Source organism: Eptesicus fuscus, chromosome 19 (genome assembly GCF_027574615.1).
Source record: "Eptesicus fuscus isolate TK198812 chromosome 19, DD_ASM_mEF_20220401, whole genome shotgun sequence".
NCBI lineage: Eukaryota > Metazoa > Chordata > Mammalia > Chiroptera > Vespertilionidae > Eptesicus > Eptesicus fuscus.
Genome location: NC_072491.1, coordinates 35,788,858 through 35,805,711, shown reverse-complemented (window position 1 = coordinate 35,805,711; position 16,854 = coordinate 35,788,858). Strand labels below are relative to the sequence as shown.

Below are 16,854 nucleotides of genomic sequence, written 5' to 3'. Positions count from 1 at the left end.
TTACCATTGTTAAATGTACAGTTCAGTGGCACTAAGTGCATTTACATTGTTGTGCAACCATCACCACCACTGACCATTTTCCAAACTTTTTTATGGTGTCGCAAGGAAGCTATGTACCCATCTTTCCCCAGCCCCTGATCCTCTATTCTACTTTCTGTGTCCATGAAGAAAATATATGTTTTGCTTTTGGGGTTTTTTTTAGTGAGAGAGTTTTGTTGATGTACGATGATATAAAATAAATTTTACATTTCTTTGTATTGATTATAAATGAATTTATTTTGAACAAGAAGTACCATGTATCTCAATGCATATTAAAAATTATTTTTGCCTTTTTAATTCTTTGTCTATTCTATTTTAAACAAAGCATTATAATTATATATGCTAAGTACAGAATCCTTCATGTTCTCTTCATTTTATTAAATATAAATGGTGTTGATTTAAAAGAAAATGGTTCTGAACCGTACTAAACTGCTTTTTATACACTGTCTTAATTAGAGCTCCTTAAAGTAGCATTAGTCTTAATTGCCTTTCCAGTCAATTAATCAAAATGCTAGCAAATCCAAAAGATGACCATCCTTTTGCCAGCCTGCATAAATTTGTATCATGTTCTTCTAGCTGATGGTTGTCAAATTGCACACAATATGATTCAAGCTATTTTTTAAAATACATTTTTATCTATTTCAGAGTGGAAGGGAGAAGGAGAGAAAGATAGAAACATCAGTGATGAGAGAGAATCATTGATCGGCTGCCTCCTGCATGCCCCCTACTGAGGATCAAGCCCGAAACCCGGGCATGTGCCCTGACTGGGAATGAACCCAGACCTCCTGGTTCATAGGTCAACCACTCAACCACTGAGCCACGCCAGCCAGGTTCAAGCTATTTTTTTAAATGAGCATGGAATGTAATTATTATTGCTCATTGTATTCCTTTAGTCATAGTTACTGGGAGGTGCTCTACACTTTGGCCAGACCCTGGCTTTGGTCTTTTTTTGTTCTGTATAACCATGAGGTTGTGAAAAACTCAAAGCTCAGGTTAACTCACTTTACTTTGACCTTGAAGTGAAAGCCAGCTTCAGCACTCTGCTTATCTTTGTGCATTCCTGCCTTTACTTAGTTTTTGCCTGGGTGTTCCTTATTTTCTTACCAGCTCATGGAGTCATTTCAGTAGAGACTTTCCAGCATTTTGGTTGTTTTCTGTGGTAGGGTTAGTTCCCTACACTAGTCCACTGTTGGAAATGCAAGTGGTCTTAACCAAACAGATTCATTCATGCAACCTAGCAAATAATAATAATAGGAATAGGAACATGGGTTTTGTCTTGTGAGTTACAATTCTTAGCTTCTTCCAAGTCAGTGTCTGTTACAGAACTGGATGGAAGAAATTTTAATATTGTCTGCTATATCTTGCTTTCATCTTCTAAAGGAGCTTACATTAGAGGGAGGGATGGGGAGGAGAGGTTTAACCAAAACTTCTGTAGCCTAGGTCTGGAAGGAACTTTAGGCCTAAGGGAAAGTCAGTTTGGGAGTTGTTGAGCAATGACCTTTTTTTAATCACTTGCTTTTTGTATTGTATTCAAAGCTGATTTTCACTGGCTTTAAGATTACTGTTGGTCTAAGAGGGAAAGGAATGTTATTTGTATATATGTATGTGAGAGAGAAAAAAAGATAGTATAGAAGGTGTGTGTTTAATTTGAATAGTTAACAATTGTGAGTTTTGGCCTTTTGTCTCAGTCTTTTCCTGTTTGTGAGCCTAAAGATTTTTAGTTTTAACTATCTTCTGTCTTTGGGTAATCTTACTCATTTTAGAATCTTGATAAGTAGAGGATTACTCCTAAATCCCTCTCTCCAGCCCACCTATCTTTCAAGGCCTTTAGAGCACAAGCCCAGCTACTGAATAAACATTTCTGTGTAGCTATCCTTGAAGCACTTAACCCTCTCCTGAAATATTAAACAAAATCATCTCTTGAATCCATCTGTGACCACTGCCCTAATCTAGGCCAGATCTGAAGACTGACGTTTCCGTCTCCACTGTACTTATCTATTTCACACACAGGCGCCCAAAGTATTTCTTCCCAAATATAATTTATGAATCACTTTTCTAAATAAAACTTTCCAGTGGTTTCCTTTTGTTCTTTGTGTACAATTCAGACTCCTTAAAACTATTGATAAAGTCTTTATTACATCTCAAGTCTCAACCCCCTCACCACTCCCAACTTCACTTTACTAGTACACTCTAACTGTATTCAAGTTCCTTTGTGTATGGTAGAGGATAGATATTGCTCCACTTTTTGAAATTCAACTTTGTGTGCATGTTATGTGTCGTTGAGTCAGCTCCAGCTCCTGGCAGCCCTATGAATGAGTGATGTCCATCATAGCCTGTCCTCAACAGCTCTGCTCAGCTCTTGGAGACTGATGCCTATGGTTTCTTTTATGGTGTTAATCTATAATCCAACTTTATTGAGGTATAATTTATACACAGTTTGATGAGTTTTAACAAATGTGTACACCATGTAACTGATACCCCAATCACGATATTGCACTCTGAAGTTACCCCAGAAAGTTCTCTTGGGCTCCTTTGTGGTCGTTTCCCCCAGCCTGCCCAGACAACCACTGTTAATTAGTTTTGTCTCTTTTAGAGCTTCCTAAAAATGGAATCATAAGAAAGTATTGGGGGTTTTTTTCTGATTTTTTTCACTTAGCACAGTTTTTCTTGAGATTATCCATGTTATTGCATTTGTCAGTAGTTTGTTTTATTGCTGAGTAGTATTTCATTGTATGGATATAGCACAATTTATCAGTTGATGGATGCTTGTGTTCTTACCAGTTTTGATTATTATGAATAAAGTTGCTATGAACATTCATGTTCAGGTCATTTTTTGGAACTGTTACGTTTACAGAGAGTTCTGATTGCTCCACATCCTTGTTAACACTAGATATTGCCAGTCTTTTACATTTTAGCCATTCTTGTGGGTGTGTACTGATATCTTGTGGTTATGAACATCTTTTCATATATATTAGCTATTTATATATCTTCTATTGTGACTTGTCTATTCAACTCTTTAGCCTGTATTTTAATTGAATTACTTATCTTATTAAGTTATATGTTTTTAATATATGTATAATAGATTCTGGATACAAGTCCTTTGTCAGATTTATGTATCCGAAATATATTCTTTGCGTCTGTATTTTTTTCACTTTAGTGCTGACTTTGAAAAAGCAGAAGTTTTGAACTATAATGAAGTTCAATTAACATATTTTTCTGTTATGATTAGTGTTTTTGTATTAGTGCTTTTAACCCAAGATCACGAGTATATTCTCATATACTTTCTTAGAAATCGAATTATTTTAGCCTTTATGTTTAGATATATGATCTGTGTTAATTTTTTTGTATAGCAACAGATTGCATGTTGAGTTGCCTTTTCCCCCCATATGTTTATATAGTTTTTCTAGTGCCATTTGTTGAAAAAGACTGTACTTCCCCTTGAATTACTTAGGTACCTTTGTCAAATATCAATTGACCATATATGTCTTCCTTGATGCTACCAAATCCTGGCTTTGGTGTCATACTTGGTGTTCATAGCATCTTACATTTGCTTGCAATTGTAATTATTTGCAATTGTAATTTTTTGTAATCCTCACAAAAACTTGAGATGTGTGAGGGCAAGGACTAATATTATATCCCTTTTGCCTAACACACTGGAAAGGTCAAAATCTGTCTGTCTCTCTTACAATACTATATGTGAAGATGAAATAGTACTGTTCAATTCAGTGTGCCTCCAGTACACTTCAGAATTATATTGCGCTTCAACTCTGATTGGTTTGAGGGGAAAACAGTTATTGACTCTTGCCATGCTTATTCATAATTTTCTTACTAAGTTTGTTCGATCTCTATAGATAGTAGTATTTTTCTTCTTTAGTATCTATCCTACCTAATAAAATAGTAATATGCTAATTGACCATACCTTTGCTATGCCCACAGCCAATCAGGGGGCTATGCAAATTAACCCAGCAAAATTGGCAGGGGAAGGGGGCAGCGACCGCCACCAACGGGATCCAAGCCAATATGGCGGACTGGGGCAGGTGGCATGGGTTAGCACCCACAGCCGCCTGACCCAGGTCCCTGATCGGGGCAGGTGGTGTGGGTTAGCGCCCGCAGCTACCTGACCAGGTCCCCTATCACGGATCACGGACCGGGGCAGGCAGCGTGGGTTAGCACCCGCAGCCGCCTGACCAGGTCCCTGATCGGGGCAGGTGGCGTGGGTTAGCGCCCACAGCTACCTGACCAGGTCCCCGATCACGGATCACGGACCGGGGCAGGCGGGGTGGGTTAGCGCCCGCAGCCGCCTGCCCAGGTCCCCAATCACGGATCACGGACCGGGGCAGGTGGCATGGGTTAGCGCCCGCAGCCGCTTGACCAGGTCCCCGATCAGGGCTTGGAATCTAGCATAACAAAAAGAATATTCAGCAAAAGCAGGAGACAAGGTTTCATAAGTTCTCCCCCAGGTCACCACTGTTCTCTTATACATTTTAATTATCCCAGACTTTGCCTGATGGGATTTGATTTGAATTATGCCTGATAGAGATTACATGGCATGAATTGTAGGCTCATTCTTTCTTTTTGTGGTTGCCTGACTGAGAAAGGCCTTGGAATGAGAGAAGGCACTTTTATTTTCCTTTTTCATTCTTTAGAGGCTGAGGAATTACAGTTATATGAAGAAGTTAGTGAGAGAATGAAAGTCTCATGCTGTATTTTTCTGTAAGTTTTATCATATGGACTATCAAAAACTTGGTGGGATCCTTTTCAAGAGGTGTTACAAAAATTATGTTAGAATTAACATTCAAGAGTAAAAGAAGAGAAGTGAGTGGTGGGTAAAGGAAAGAATTTTGTCCTAGAAACCAAATAGAAGCCACATAAACCTTCAGATTCTCACTCATTGTGCTTTGGAGGTATTAAAGGATGATTTTTTAAAAAGGTAAAATCATGGCTCATAATCTGTATAGATAAAAGGCTAAGTGACCGACATTTGTCCATCCATCCGACCAACCGGTACATATGACGCACACTGGAAATTTAAAAATAAACTTTGACTCGCACACGTGCCATACATATAAAGCTCTCGCTGGCGCTAATTTGAGTGTTGCATTTGGTGGGAAAGTTCTTTTCAGAGGGGATTTTTGTGTTGCCATGCTATACAATTGGCCATAGTACAAACGAGTTTAAAGTACTGTAGTGTGTGGGGATGTTTCAGATAGTTGTCTCTTAAAACAAATATGAGATCAGAGGATTCTGCTTATAGTGAATGGTTAGTAAAACTTGGAGATGGCAAACTTGATAGCAGTTTTCATTTAGGAATGGATATTATTGAAATTCCCCATGAAATGATTTTTAATGGATCTATTATTGAAGCCACCTTTGGAAATAGTATATCTATAGATAATACTAAAAATATATCTAAACGTGCAATTCTTTGTCCAAAAAAATGAGCACGTTCAAAAATTAAATGAAGAAATTTTGGATATACTTGATGGAGATTTTCACACCTATTTGAGTGATGATTCCATTGACTCAACAGATGATGCTGAAAAGGAAAATTTTCCCATTGAATTTCTTAATAATATTACTCCTTCAGGAATGCTGTGTCATAAATTAAAATTGAAAGTCGGTGCAATCATCATGCTATTGAGAAATCTTAATAGTAAATGGGGTCTTTGTAATGGTACCAGATTTATTATCAAAAGATTGCTACCTAACATTATTGAAGCTGAAGTATTAACAGGATCTGCAGAGGGAGAGGTTGTTCTGATTCCAAGAATTGGTTTGTCCCCATCTGACACTGGCCTCCCATTTAAATTAATTCGACGACAGTTTCCCGTGATGCCAGCATTCGCAATGACTATTAATAAATCACAAGGACAAACTCAAGACAGAATAGGAATATTCCTACCTGAACCTGTTTTCGCACATGGTCAATTATATGTTGCTTTCTCTCGAGTTCGAAGAGGATGTGACGTTAAAGTTGTAGATACTTTATCTCAAGGGAAATTAGTCAAGCACTCTGAAAGTGTTTTCACTCTTAATGTGGTATACACAGAGATATTAGAATAAGTTTAATCACTTTATCAGTCATTATTTGCATCAATGTTGTTTTTATATTATGAGTTTGTTGTTGTTATATCATTTTGTTGTTTATTAATAAAATTATGTATTTCATATACATTGTACTCATTTTCTTCTATCTCTCACACTTTTATTATAGAGAAAGGGCAAATAGCAATATTAAAATATTTCCTCTAATTAATTCCCTTTCAATGTGCACGAATTTCGTGCACCGGGCCACTGGTATTATAAATATTTTTATATATTTTACCCACAAGTAGTGGTCTGTTCATATTAGAGGTGAAGTTTGTTTTCCTCACCTATAAATAGTTCTCATTTAAAAAGTACCTTTTACCAATGTCACCCCCACTACATTTTTTAAGTGCCTTTTAAGGTAAATGTCAGTAACCACTTAGTTCTAGTAGATTTGAGGAAGTCGATATGCTAGTTCTGTGGGGAGTGGTGGTGGAAGCATTTCCCATTGAAAGCCTTTAACGACAGTAGCTTTCTTAGAAAGACTTCTTTGAATATTAAGTTATAGTATTGGTTATTAGAATTGATAGAGACCTTCAAGGTAATTTGTTCTAGCTTGCCCCCACAACCTCCTAGACAGAGACTAGTTTGAAGCAGCTCCTTTTACTTTACATAGTTTTGATTGTAGAAAGTTCTTAGAAAATAATATTGAGTTGAATCCTATTTTTCACAGACTTATTCCCATTGGTCCTACTTTCAATCTATAATTTCACAGAATAAAGCTAAACTCCTTAGGTTTTTTTTTTTTAAATCTTAGAGCATTTTAATATCTATTCTGTCCCTCTTTTTATATCTTTGCCTAAAGCATCTCAGTTCATAAAACTATTTCTTATATATTGTCTTTATCTGCATTTTACAATGTTATAGATGTATGAATCTTCCAGTGTAATATTCAGTACTGAACCCAGTCTTATAAATGTTGCCTGTATTGAAAGTAGAGATCTGAATACTTCTCTGACTCAGTGCCTCCTAAGATTGCCTTTACTCATTGTCTGTTATTAACTTAGAATGTAACCACTCTAGCCTTTTACGTGTGTGTGTGTGTGTGTGTGTGTTTAAGTTATTTTGTAATTAAGCATGCTGGTTTACCCTTTGTGTTTGATGTGCAGACTTGATAAGCGTTTGTAGGATCCGCACCCCAGTAAATAAACTGTGTAACAAGACAAGGTCAGATGCAAAATTCTCTGATTCACTGCTAGAATTCTTCCACTAGTTTGATATCAAGTACTTGATTTCTGGATGTGTTTGTTCAGTCAGCTAGGAGTCTGCCTAACTGTAGTGTGGGGCTCACATTGCTCTGTTTGTTCTTAAGGATGTCACCAGAGACTGTGTGCAGCCTTGCTGAAATTAAGGCACCCGTGTCTGGGACATTCTCCTGGCTTAATATACTAGAAGCCTTACACTTGCTTTATATACATTATATGACCCTTTTCTAACTCCAAACTCTACAGTTGTGGAATATCTACTGCTTTTTTTTCCTTCTGAAAATTGTGACCATTTCCACTTTTCCATAATTTAAAAATTATTATGAACATTGGTTTGATAAGCAAGTCTCTAAGTCCTTTTTATTATCATCAGATATAGTTTTCTGGACCAGAAGACTTGAATGTTTGTAAAATGTTAAGGGTTTTTTTTTTTTTAATTACTTCCTTCATACTAGGACTAATCACATATCTGTTGCCATCAAATATTGGGATACTGTATTAACAGAAAACTTAATTCAGGACTCAAAATCAGTATAACACAACGGTCTTAATTAACTTGTAAAACTCCCATGTTACTTTAGTTTTAAAATAATTTTTATTATCAAAGTTAGTTACCACAGTTTTTTGTCAGTTTTATATATCTTGAAATTCATACCATATGAAAAATAAAAAGCCCTTATATGTGATTTTTAGTAAAAGAAACAAAGCCACCCTGATTTATTACTTGTTAAAATGGGTGGAATTTAAAATGATAAAAGCTCAGTTGGAGGGGGTTGACTATAGTGTTCAATTTTTTCTATTATTAATTTGATTATAGTTTTCTACAGACATTACTTAGTATAAAGAACTCTGGGATAAGCTATTTCCGTCAACAAGATTCCAAAATTATAGACACTGATGTCAATGCAGATGAGCATGGCCTAATTTGGTCAAGAGAGGGGCATGCCGTGTCTCTATATGGACAGCTAAGGGCTATTGCCAAGATTGACAGGTGTCCTGTGGATAACAGAAAGCCCCAGGGATAAAATTTGCACTTGGATTACTTCTCTAAGACACAGTGATCAAAGTCATATCTTTTTATTGATCACACACACTCCTAAAATAGTGAGGTCTGCTTTTAATGCCTTAATTTTTTATGTATTAGTTTTATAAGCCCCAGAAAGGTAAACGTTTTATACTTTCTTTTTACAGTATCAGATTCTTTTTTGGAAAGTTTAGTTGTATCCTGTGCATTAATTTTTTTGGTATAGTTAAGTGCTTTTTTGTTGTTATCCTGTCATATTTCAGTAAGGCTTTGAGAGGTGAGAAAAGTTAATGTAAAAGAATACATTTGTTATTGGTATAAAAGAGTTGACTTTTTTTATGGAATAATAAATGACATGATTCAATGTGGAAAGATTAATTTTTAGGAGAATTTTTTAATACACATAATATTGTAAAGGAGTGTTCATACTAATTAAATAATAGCTTTTGTTTTTATTTCATCTTCCTGAAATTTTTGTTATTCAGAGAAGCCTTGTAATTTATCAAGTAGTATTTCATACTTCAAAATAAGAAAAAATTTTTAGGTTGTCATTAAGAAAGTTAAATATATTGTATTGCCTGAAATTTTCATAAAATTTGAGTAATGTAAATGTGCCATTGGCAGCAAAGGAGCTCTGATTTTAGGCATAAACTCAATAGCTGTTTCCATTCAAATAGGAAATTTTGTGATCTGGGAGGATTATGTCTTGATTATCTCTGTATTTCAGTGTTAGAAATGTAGTAGAAATTTATGAAGAGGATGCTGAGGGGACCATTTTTAGGGAGCCAACCTGTTACCCAGTGTGAAAAATGGAAACTGAGACCCTCGCCCGACTAGGGCTGCAGAAAGGTTTGTCAGGGTCCTGGACAAGCACAGAGCATGTTCCCCTCATGGACCATTGTAGTTACAGTTAAGCCTTGTGCTGGGGTGGAGCTAGGGTGAATTCGGCCATTATCCTTAGGTCTTCAATATTTAATTCTGAATCAGTTACCGTTTATTGAGAGCCTACCAGGAGCAAAGGATTCTTTTATAATTGTCATTTAACTCCTGTGAAGGGGAAGAAAATAAGGCCCAGAGAGGTGGTGACTTGCCCAGGGTCACTCAGCTCTGGGCAGTAAAGCTAGGAAATAAACCCAGGCTCTTGGCTGGGAGAAATAATCTCAACAGAAATTCATTTAAAAGATAACTTTTCAGATAGCCTTTCTTACTATCTTCCCCTCCATGTCTCAATTCTGATTCTTTCCCCTTCTTCTGAACAATCCTTTTCTTTTAAACTAAAAGAAAGGAAATAAAAGGTTGAACAAAGTCAGTATTAAAAGTTGGAAAGATAGAATAAAATGCCAGGACATTATACCTGTGAAGCTGGTCTATGTGTAAGAAATGAAGGAATTTTTAGTACTGCCACACATTCTTTTGAAAGTTATTTCAAAGCCCTCTGTAACTGTGAACCTTGTAGCAGGGTTTGGGGCTAGCCTGAGACCTCTCTGGTCTCCGCTTTGTGAGACTGTTAGGTCAGTCCTCCCCAAGGTTTTTCCCTTTCCTCTTCCAACATTACTGACACTGTTCTACCTCAACCCTGGGTGGTGGCATTAAGCACGTACTGGTAAGAAGGCTGGCTGGCAGCACATTCTCAGAGCAGTCAGGTGATCCTTGTTTGAAGGCAGCTGCTTAAGGTTCAAGGCAGCCAGTGTCCCTTCTCTAGGGACAGCTGGTTCTTCTCAAACTCCTAACCAGCCTTTCTTGCTCATTGCTCGCTGGGGGGAGAAGGGAGATTATGTCGCCGGCTTTTGATTGATCCAATGGGAATTACATTGATCTGGTGTCTGGCCTTGGTTGTTATCAAGTGGATTGCCTCTAAGGTAGGCCATCTTTATTAGGATTGTGACCTTAATTATTAGTTTTTATACTTGATAGGAATGAAATTACTAGTCAAGTTTCTTCTCCTTTTGCTTCTGTTTTTATTTCTCTGATTAAAAGAGCTATGAGTTTTACCTGTCAGCTGAAAAGCTTATATGTACTGTGTGCAGTGTTTCTCCTTCTCCCACTTTATTCCTTGCCAAGGACTTTTTATGGTGTCATTCCTCAGTATCATTCCTTTAAAGACGTTTTTATGATGAAAGCAGTTCAACTTTTAAGATTAATGGTGTACATATTATAAACATTTTCTTCTGGAGATAAAGAATTTACTAATGTAAATTTAAAATATAGTACACAAATAAAATCATAGTGTATAAACTTTTAAAAAACTATCACCCTCATTCATGGTCTCTCTTAAGGTCTTCCTCCTACTAAAATGCATGCCTTACTTATAGTATATTGAAAACATTTAAAATTATTATATATCCATTATTTTTATTTGAATTCTAAATATCAGGCTTGAGAAATGCTTGTTAGAATGCTAGCCAGATACCATCTGGATGAGTCTAAAGTAGGATGTATTTAAGATTATAGTATTTGAAATTATTTTTCTATACTCATATAAAAAATAATTATATCTTTCGTTCACTATGCAGCTTCTGTCTTCCTATATTAAGAAATTAAAGAGTATTCACTTAAAATTAGCAAGGCGTCCTCCTATATAATTACATTTCATTTTCAAGCAAGGTTTTAAATCCCTGATGTGTAATTTTCTCACATTTTCAGCATAATGTTTTAAGCATAATTCTCTCTTACTTGAAACAGTTCTGTTTTCTTAGTGATATAAAGAACTCTCAAAGAAAAAGTGTACTCAAATTTTTAAGTCCTTATATTTTGTAAGTTAAGAATTAATTTTGTTGCATTGACATCTCTATTTATTTATTGTTTTTAAAGGATTAGGTTGCCAAGTTATTGAATGAAGATCAAGTTAATATTATCATTAGATGAATTGTGGATGTTTTTAGAGACTTTACTTTTTATATATCCACCAAAAATTTAAGTTTTTAAGCAAAAAGAATGCTAATATTTTGTTTGTGATTTATAGGAAGGATACTATTCAGTGGACCAATGTTTAGGCACACAAACATGAGCATGTTTTTCTTGCATATATAAGAATATATTTTACTATATCAGAGAAAATTGCTTTCAGAACTTTGGCTAGGCTTCATCTGTTGTACTATGTTACTGTTTTTTGGTAATACTACAAAAAAATTAATTTAGTGCTACTGTGTCTAAGCCCTTTGACCGTCAGTTTACTGATCAGAAAAACTAGGCCAAAAAATCCAACCTCAGAGATCGTGTGTGGGTTATGAGATTTTGTATGGAGGCACCTGGCATATTTTCTGGCACGGAGTGAGGAGGAGCTCAACAAGTGTTAGTTAATGTGTTACTACTTTTACCATGTGACAGAAATACACATGCTTTTTCACAATAGGTCGTTTTAGTGGAAACTTGAACAAGATAAAAAACAATAGCACTTAGAATATCTTTGTCAGTTTTAAAACATGTTAGTCTTTAAAAGTTATGTATTAACTAACCTCAGGAACAACTTTTACGACTTTTGTCATTTATCTTGTAAGTCAAGTCTTTGGAAGAGTGATCAACCCTGATTTAAGGTAGTGAGTGTCTTACCAGGGCCACTCCAAGCTCCTGTTAGTGGCAGCAGATCCTTTGGAACCTTACAGTTTAACTTGTTTGCGCTGCGGCTGTCAGTTTCTGATTAGCTCAGCCTCACCCATGTTTTGACCTATACTGTGCTTTACAAGTTGTTCCCAGGATGGCTAAATTAGAACAGTCATGAGTAGAAATTTCTGTGCTGTTTCCATTCACTGGTGAGATGAAGTGGGAATGTGGGTGATAGCTGAGGGTTTTCTGACTGACAGTGTGTGTGACACAGGAATTTGGTTAAATTTGTTTTACTATTTTTATTAAAAATAGAGTTTTACTAGTATATGGCTTTTAAAATGGTAACATTAAAAATACATATGTTGCTGAAACCGGTTTGGCTCAGTGGATAGAGCGTCGGTCTGCGGACTGGAAGGTCCCAGGTTCGATTCCGGTCAAGGGCATGTACAATGGTTGCGGGCACATCCCCAGGTGGGGGGTGTGCAGGAGGCAGCTGGTCGATGTCTCTCTCTCATCTATGTTTCTAGCTCTCTATCCCTCTCCCTTCCTCTCTGTGAAAAATCAATAAAATATATTTTTAAAAAAATACATATGTTAAGTCTGTGCTGCAGTGTTGGTATATAAAGAACATATAAAGATTTTTTTTAAGTACCATGATTCCACTCTGGCCTGGTGGCTTGGTTTGTTTGAGCATCATCATGTGCACCAAAAGGTTGTGGGTTTGATTTCCGGTCAGGGCACCTACCTGGGTTGCAGGTTGGATCCCCAGTCAGGGTGCATACAGGAGACAACCAATTGATGTTTGTCACTTCAATATTTCTCTTTCTCTCACTCCCCTTCCTCTCTCTCTAAAAATCAATAAACATATGGGTGAGGATTAAAAATAATTACAATAATAAAAATAAATAAAATAAAATACCATGATTCTAATATGGAAGTCAAACTTATTGTTATAATTTATAGCTTACTAGAGGCCCGGTGCACGAATTCGTGCATCAGTGGGGTCCCTCAGCCTGGCCTGCGAGATCGGGCCGAAACCGGCTCTCTGACATTCCTTGAGGGGTCCTGGATTGTGAGAGGGCGCAGGTCAGGCTGAGAGACCCCACTGGTGCACGTTTGGGGCTGGGGAGGGATGCGGGAGGTTGGCCAGCCGGGGAGGGACCGCAGGAGGGCTCCAGGGCCCCTCTCATTCAGTCCCATCTGCTGGACCCCAGCAGCAAGCTAACCTACCAGTCAGAGCATCTGCCCTCTGGTGGTCAGTGCACGCCATAGCAAGCAGTTGAGCAGCTTTAGCATATTATTAGCATATTACACTTAGATTGGTTGAAGAGATGACCGGACACTTAGCATATTAGACTTTATTATATAGGATAGTGTATTTTTCCAAAATGAGTTACTTTACTTTATTCTACCTAAATTGCTTAGTGAGATAATTTAATACTCATTTTAATCTTGAGGTGATGAATGAATGAATTGAATTATCATTGATATGTTCAGATACATACATTTAAAGCCCATTCTTAAAAATATTTTTGTCTCATTTGGATTTATTTTATAAGAGTTATGTCTTGGTTTACTATAGCATTTAGGCTAAGTTTGTGGACCAGAATTACTTAAATTAGTAAAGAGTAGAATAATTTGAATATTTTGCGCATCCCTATTACTTGTTAATATATATTAAAAATTAAGTTCTACCCTTTTTGCCAAGTTTTTATTATGATTACTACAAAGCCTGTCATTTTAATATCTAAAGTGCCTCTATAAGTAAGTCCAAAGTGATTATCTTAAAATAATTTTAATATGTCAGTTATAATCTAGATTATGTTCATTATTAATTTTTAAACTATTTTATTTAATAGAGTTGATATTAGTCTTTCTCAATCTTTAATATGTGAAGTGATAAATGAGATTTTTAACTTTGTAATTAGTGGCTGTTTTAGTAAATACGCTTCCTACATTAAAAAAAAAAACCAACCACTTTTAAGGAGGAACTGTTAGAGACATGTTAAAATTTGTTTAACAAACTATTATCCAAGTTATTATTGGGCACTAGCAGGTTGATAGATGTTGACCATGACAAGGTATTACTTAATGATATCTGTAGTCTCATCAGTATGATTAAAGTGGCTGTTAGCTCTAGAATAAATAGTTCACCATGAAACAGTGTAGGTGGCTTCCTTAGGATATTGTGTTGGGGGAAGACTCTTTAAGCATGATGCTGTCAGGAGTGTGTTCTGTATGCTTTTCTTGGTAGTTTTGTGTGTTTTTTTTTATAGTAGATTCTTATACTTTTAAACTTGATTTATTTAGTGAATATATAACTATACATGTTACAAAATTCAAAAGCTATACATTGAAAAGTCCTCCTCTACCTCTGTGTCCCTCTGCCTCCTTGGAGACAACCAATGTTGAAAATTAGAATTTATTTTTAAACTTCTGTTTCTTTCACATTTCATGGACTGTTTTTTGTTGTTTCTTAAGAATGTATAAAATCATGTAAGAATTTAATTGATAATTTTCTCTTAATTGATAAGCATTAAGGAGATAACAATAATTTGGGAGTTGTTTCCCATACTAAATTCAAACGAGAGCTTTAAATAAGTTTTCTTTTTAATAGTAATAAAAGATTATTTTTCCTTGAGAGTTTTGTGAGGGAAGAACATCATTAATCTGATAGGTAAAATGCAGTCTCACTACTTGAATATGTAATTTTTTTTGTTAAGTTGAACATTTTTTCTTGTGTTTATTGGCTTATTTCTTTCCTTGTGAGTCATATGCTTATGTTCTACCTGTTTTCTACATCATTCATCATTTTCTAATTGATTTGTGAGACACTTTTTTCCCCTTTCATTTTTAGGCTATACTGAAGTAGGGGGAAATTAGCCTTTTGTTATATCTGTTGAACTCATTTTTCTTGGTTTGAGATTTGTCTTTTGCCTTTGTTTATGATATATTTTACCATATAAAATATAACTTTAGTGCCCAAGATGATCCATTTTCATGACTTTTGGATTTTATTGGACAGGTAGAAAGACCTTTCCTATTTAAAAATACTTTAATGTGGTCATATTTTATTTTATTTTTAAATGTTTTTTAAAAATTTTGGAGTGTTGTCCCATACTCCAAAAGGTTGAGGGTTCGATTTCTGGTCAGGGCACACACCTAGGTTGTGGATTCAATCCCTGGTGGGCCATATACGGATGGATCCATGTTTCTCTCTCACATCAATGTTTCTCCCTCTTTCTAAAATCAATAAACATATCCTTGAGTGAGGTTTAAAAAATAAAAGTAAAATAAAAACAGTTTGCTTACTGTTTATTCAACTAATATTATTGATCATTTTTGATGTGCTAGACTGTGTTCTAAATGTTGGGGTTTATTCTAGATCTGAAGATAAAGCAGTGAACAAAGAGCTTAGATTCTGTTAATTTTATCTTCTCGATTTTTAAGCTGTCTTTATATCAGTGCTATTCATTAACTTATTTGCAATAAATCACTTAATAATTTATTTACCAAATATTTATTTAGAATCTACTAAATAATAGCTATTGTTTTGGGGGCCAGGAGTACAGTTCCTGCTCTTGTGGAGCTTTTATTTTAGAACAAGCAAACAAAGTAACATCTGCTAATGCTGTTGAGAGCACGAAGGCAGGGAGCTATGGAAGAGGGTGATCTTAGGTGACTCAGATTTGGTAGTCTGCGAATGCCTCTCGGAAGAGATGACATTTCATGTTGAACCTGAGAGATGAGAGGGGACAGTGATGCAGTGACCCCGACAGGGGAACAAGTATACTGGTAAAGGCTGTATGTTTGGTGAGATTGAGGAAGAGCAGGGAGGCCAGGCTGGCTGGGTCATGGTGGAGAGGAGATAGAAAGAGGTAGGCAGACCTTGGGTGCCTTTGGAAATCAGAGCTTGGTGTTTGGACTTTATTTAAAGTGCAGTGGGAGTCATTTGGAGGGTTTTGAGCAGTAAGTTGAAATGTTCACTCCCCATTTCCTGCCAACTCGCCTAACTCTAGACAACCACCAGTCTACTTTCTGTCTCTGTGGATTTGCCTATTTTGGACATTACATGTAAATGGAATCATATACTATGTTGTACTTTGTGACTGGCTCCTTTTACTCAACATACTGTTCTCAAGGTTCGTCAATGTTGTATCCTGTATCTGTACTTTCTTCCTTTTTTTTGTCTGGATAATACTCCATTGTATGGCTAAACTACATTTTATCTATCCATTTTTCTAAATTGGGGCTAGTATGAATAATGTTGCAAGATACATTTTTATATCTGTTTATTTTAAACATAAAATATATTTTCAAATCCGCTGTCTTTCAATGACAGCCTGCGGGTTTTTTTGTTTGTTTGTTTCATAAATTCATTGTCTTCTCAGATCTCTTGAAGTACACTCCTTACCTTTTTTCCCCCTCTTATTTCTTGCTAGCCTGTGGGCCACTTGGTTTTTTATTTCATTCCATTTATTTTTAGCTAATGGGTTTCTTCAGGTGTCTGATGATTCTTGTCTGTCTGCTTCTTCGTTCATGTTTACAGGAAGGGAATAATAAAGTAGTTGAGCCATATCTCGTTTTAGTTCTGTTTACCTCTACAAAAGGTCTTCCCCGAGTGGGCTTGTCTGACTTACTCCAACATTGATCCACGGACTGCGTGCACCTCACTCCAAATCCACGTTTATGGTAGTGCTTAGCCTTATTGGGTTATGACTGTTTGTCTTTATAACTCTAGATTTCAAGAGCAGATGCCATACGTAACTAATTTCATTTAGTATATCCAACTTTTCATTGTGCTTCATAAACAATAAATACATGTTTGTTGAATTGAATTTTATATCATATTTAATTGTCAGGCATTTAAAATGTGTGTATGATTGTTTTTTCAGAGGCGTGGAGCTATTTCCTATGACAGCTCTGACCAGACTGCATTGTACATTCGTATGCTAG

General features: G+C 36.0%; 1 protein-coding gene across 6 annotated transcripts in view; it reads left to right on the top strand.

Moving 5' to 3' along the window:
• The window catches only part of PDE7A (phosphodiesterase 7A), a 94,533-nt gene that overhangs the window by 26,174 nt on the left and 51,505 nt on the right, over positions 1 to 16,854 (top strand). For 5 of the 6 annotated variants that reach the window (XR_008554652.1, XR_008554651.1, XM_054708752.1 and 2 more), the window contains exon 2: positions 16,794 to 16,854. Coding sequence is in view for 4 of the 6 variants with exons in the window: in XM_054708752.1 (XP_054564727.1) it covers positions 16,794 to 16,854 (61 nt within the window). In the remaining 2 variants the exon portion in view is untranslated. Of the gene's footprint in view, positions 1 to 10,154; positions 10,215 to 16,793 lie in introns of those variants that run through there. The other variant, XM_054708751.1, reaches the window with a different exon arrangement.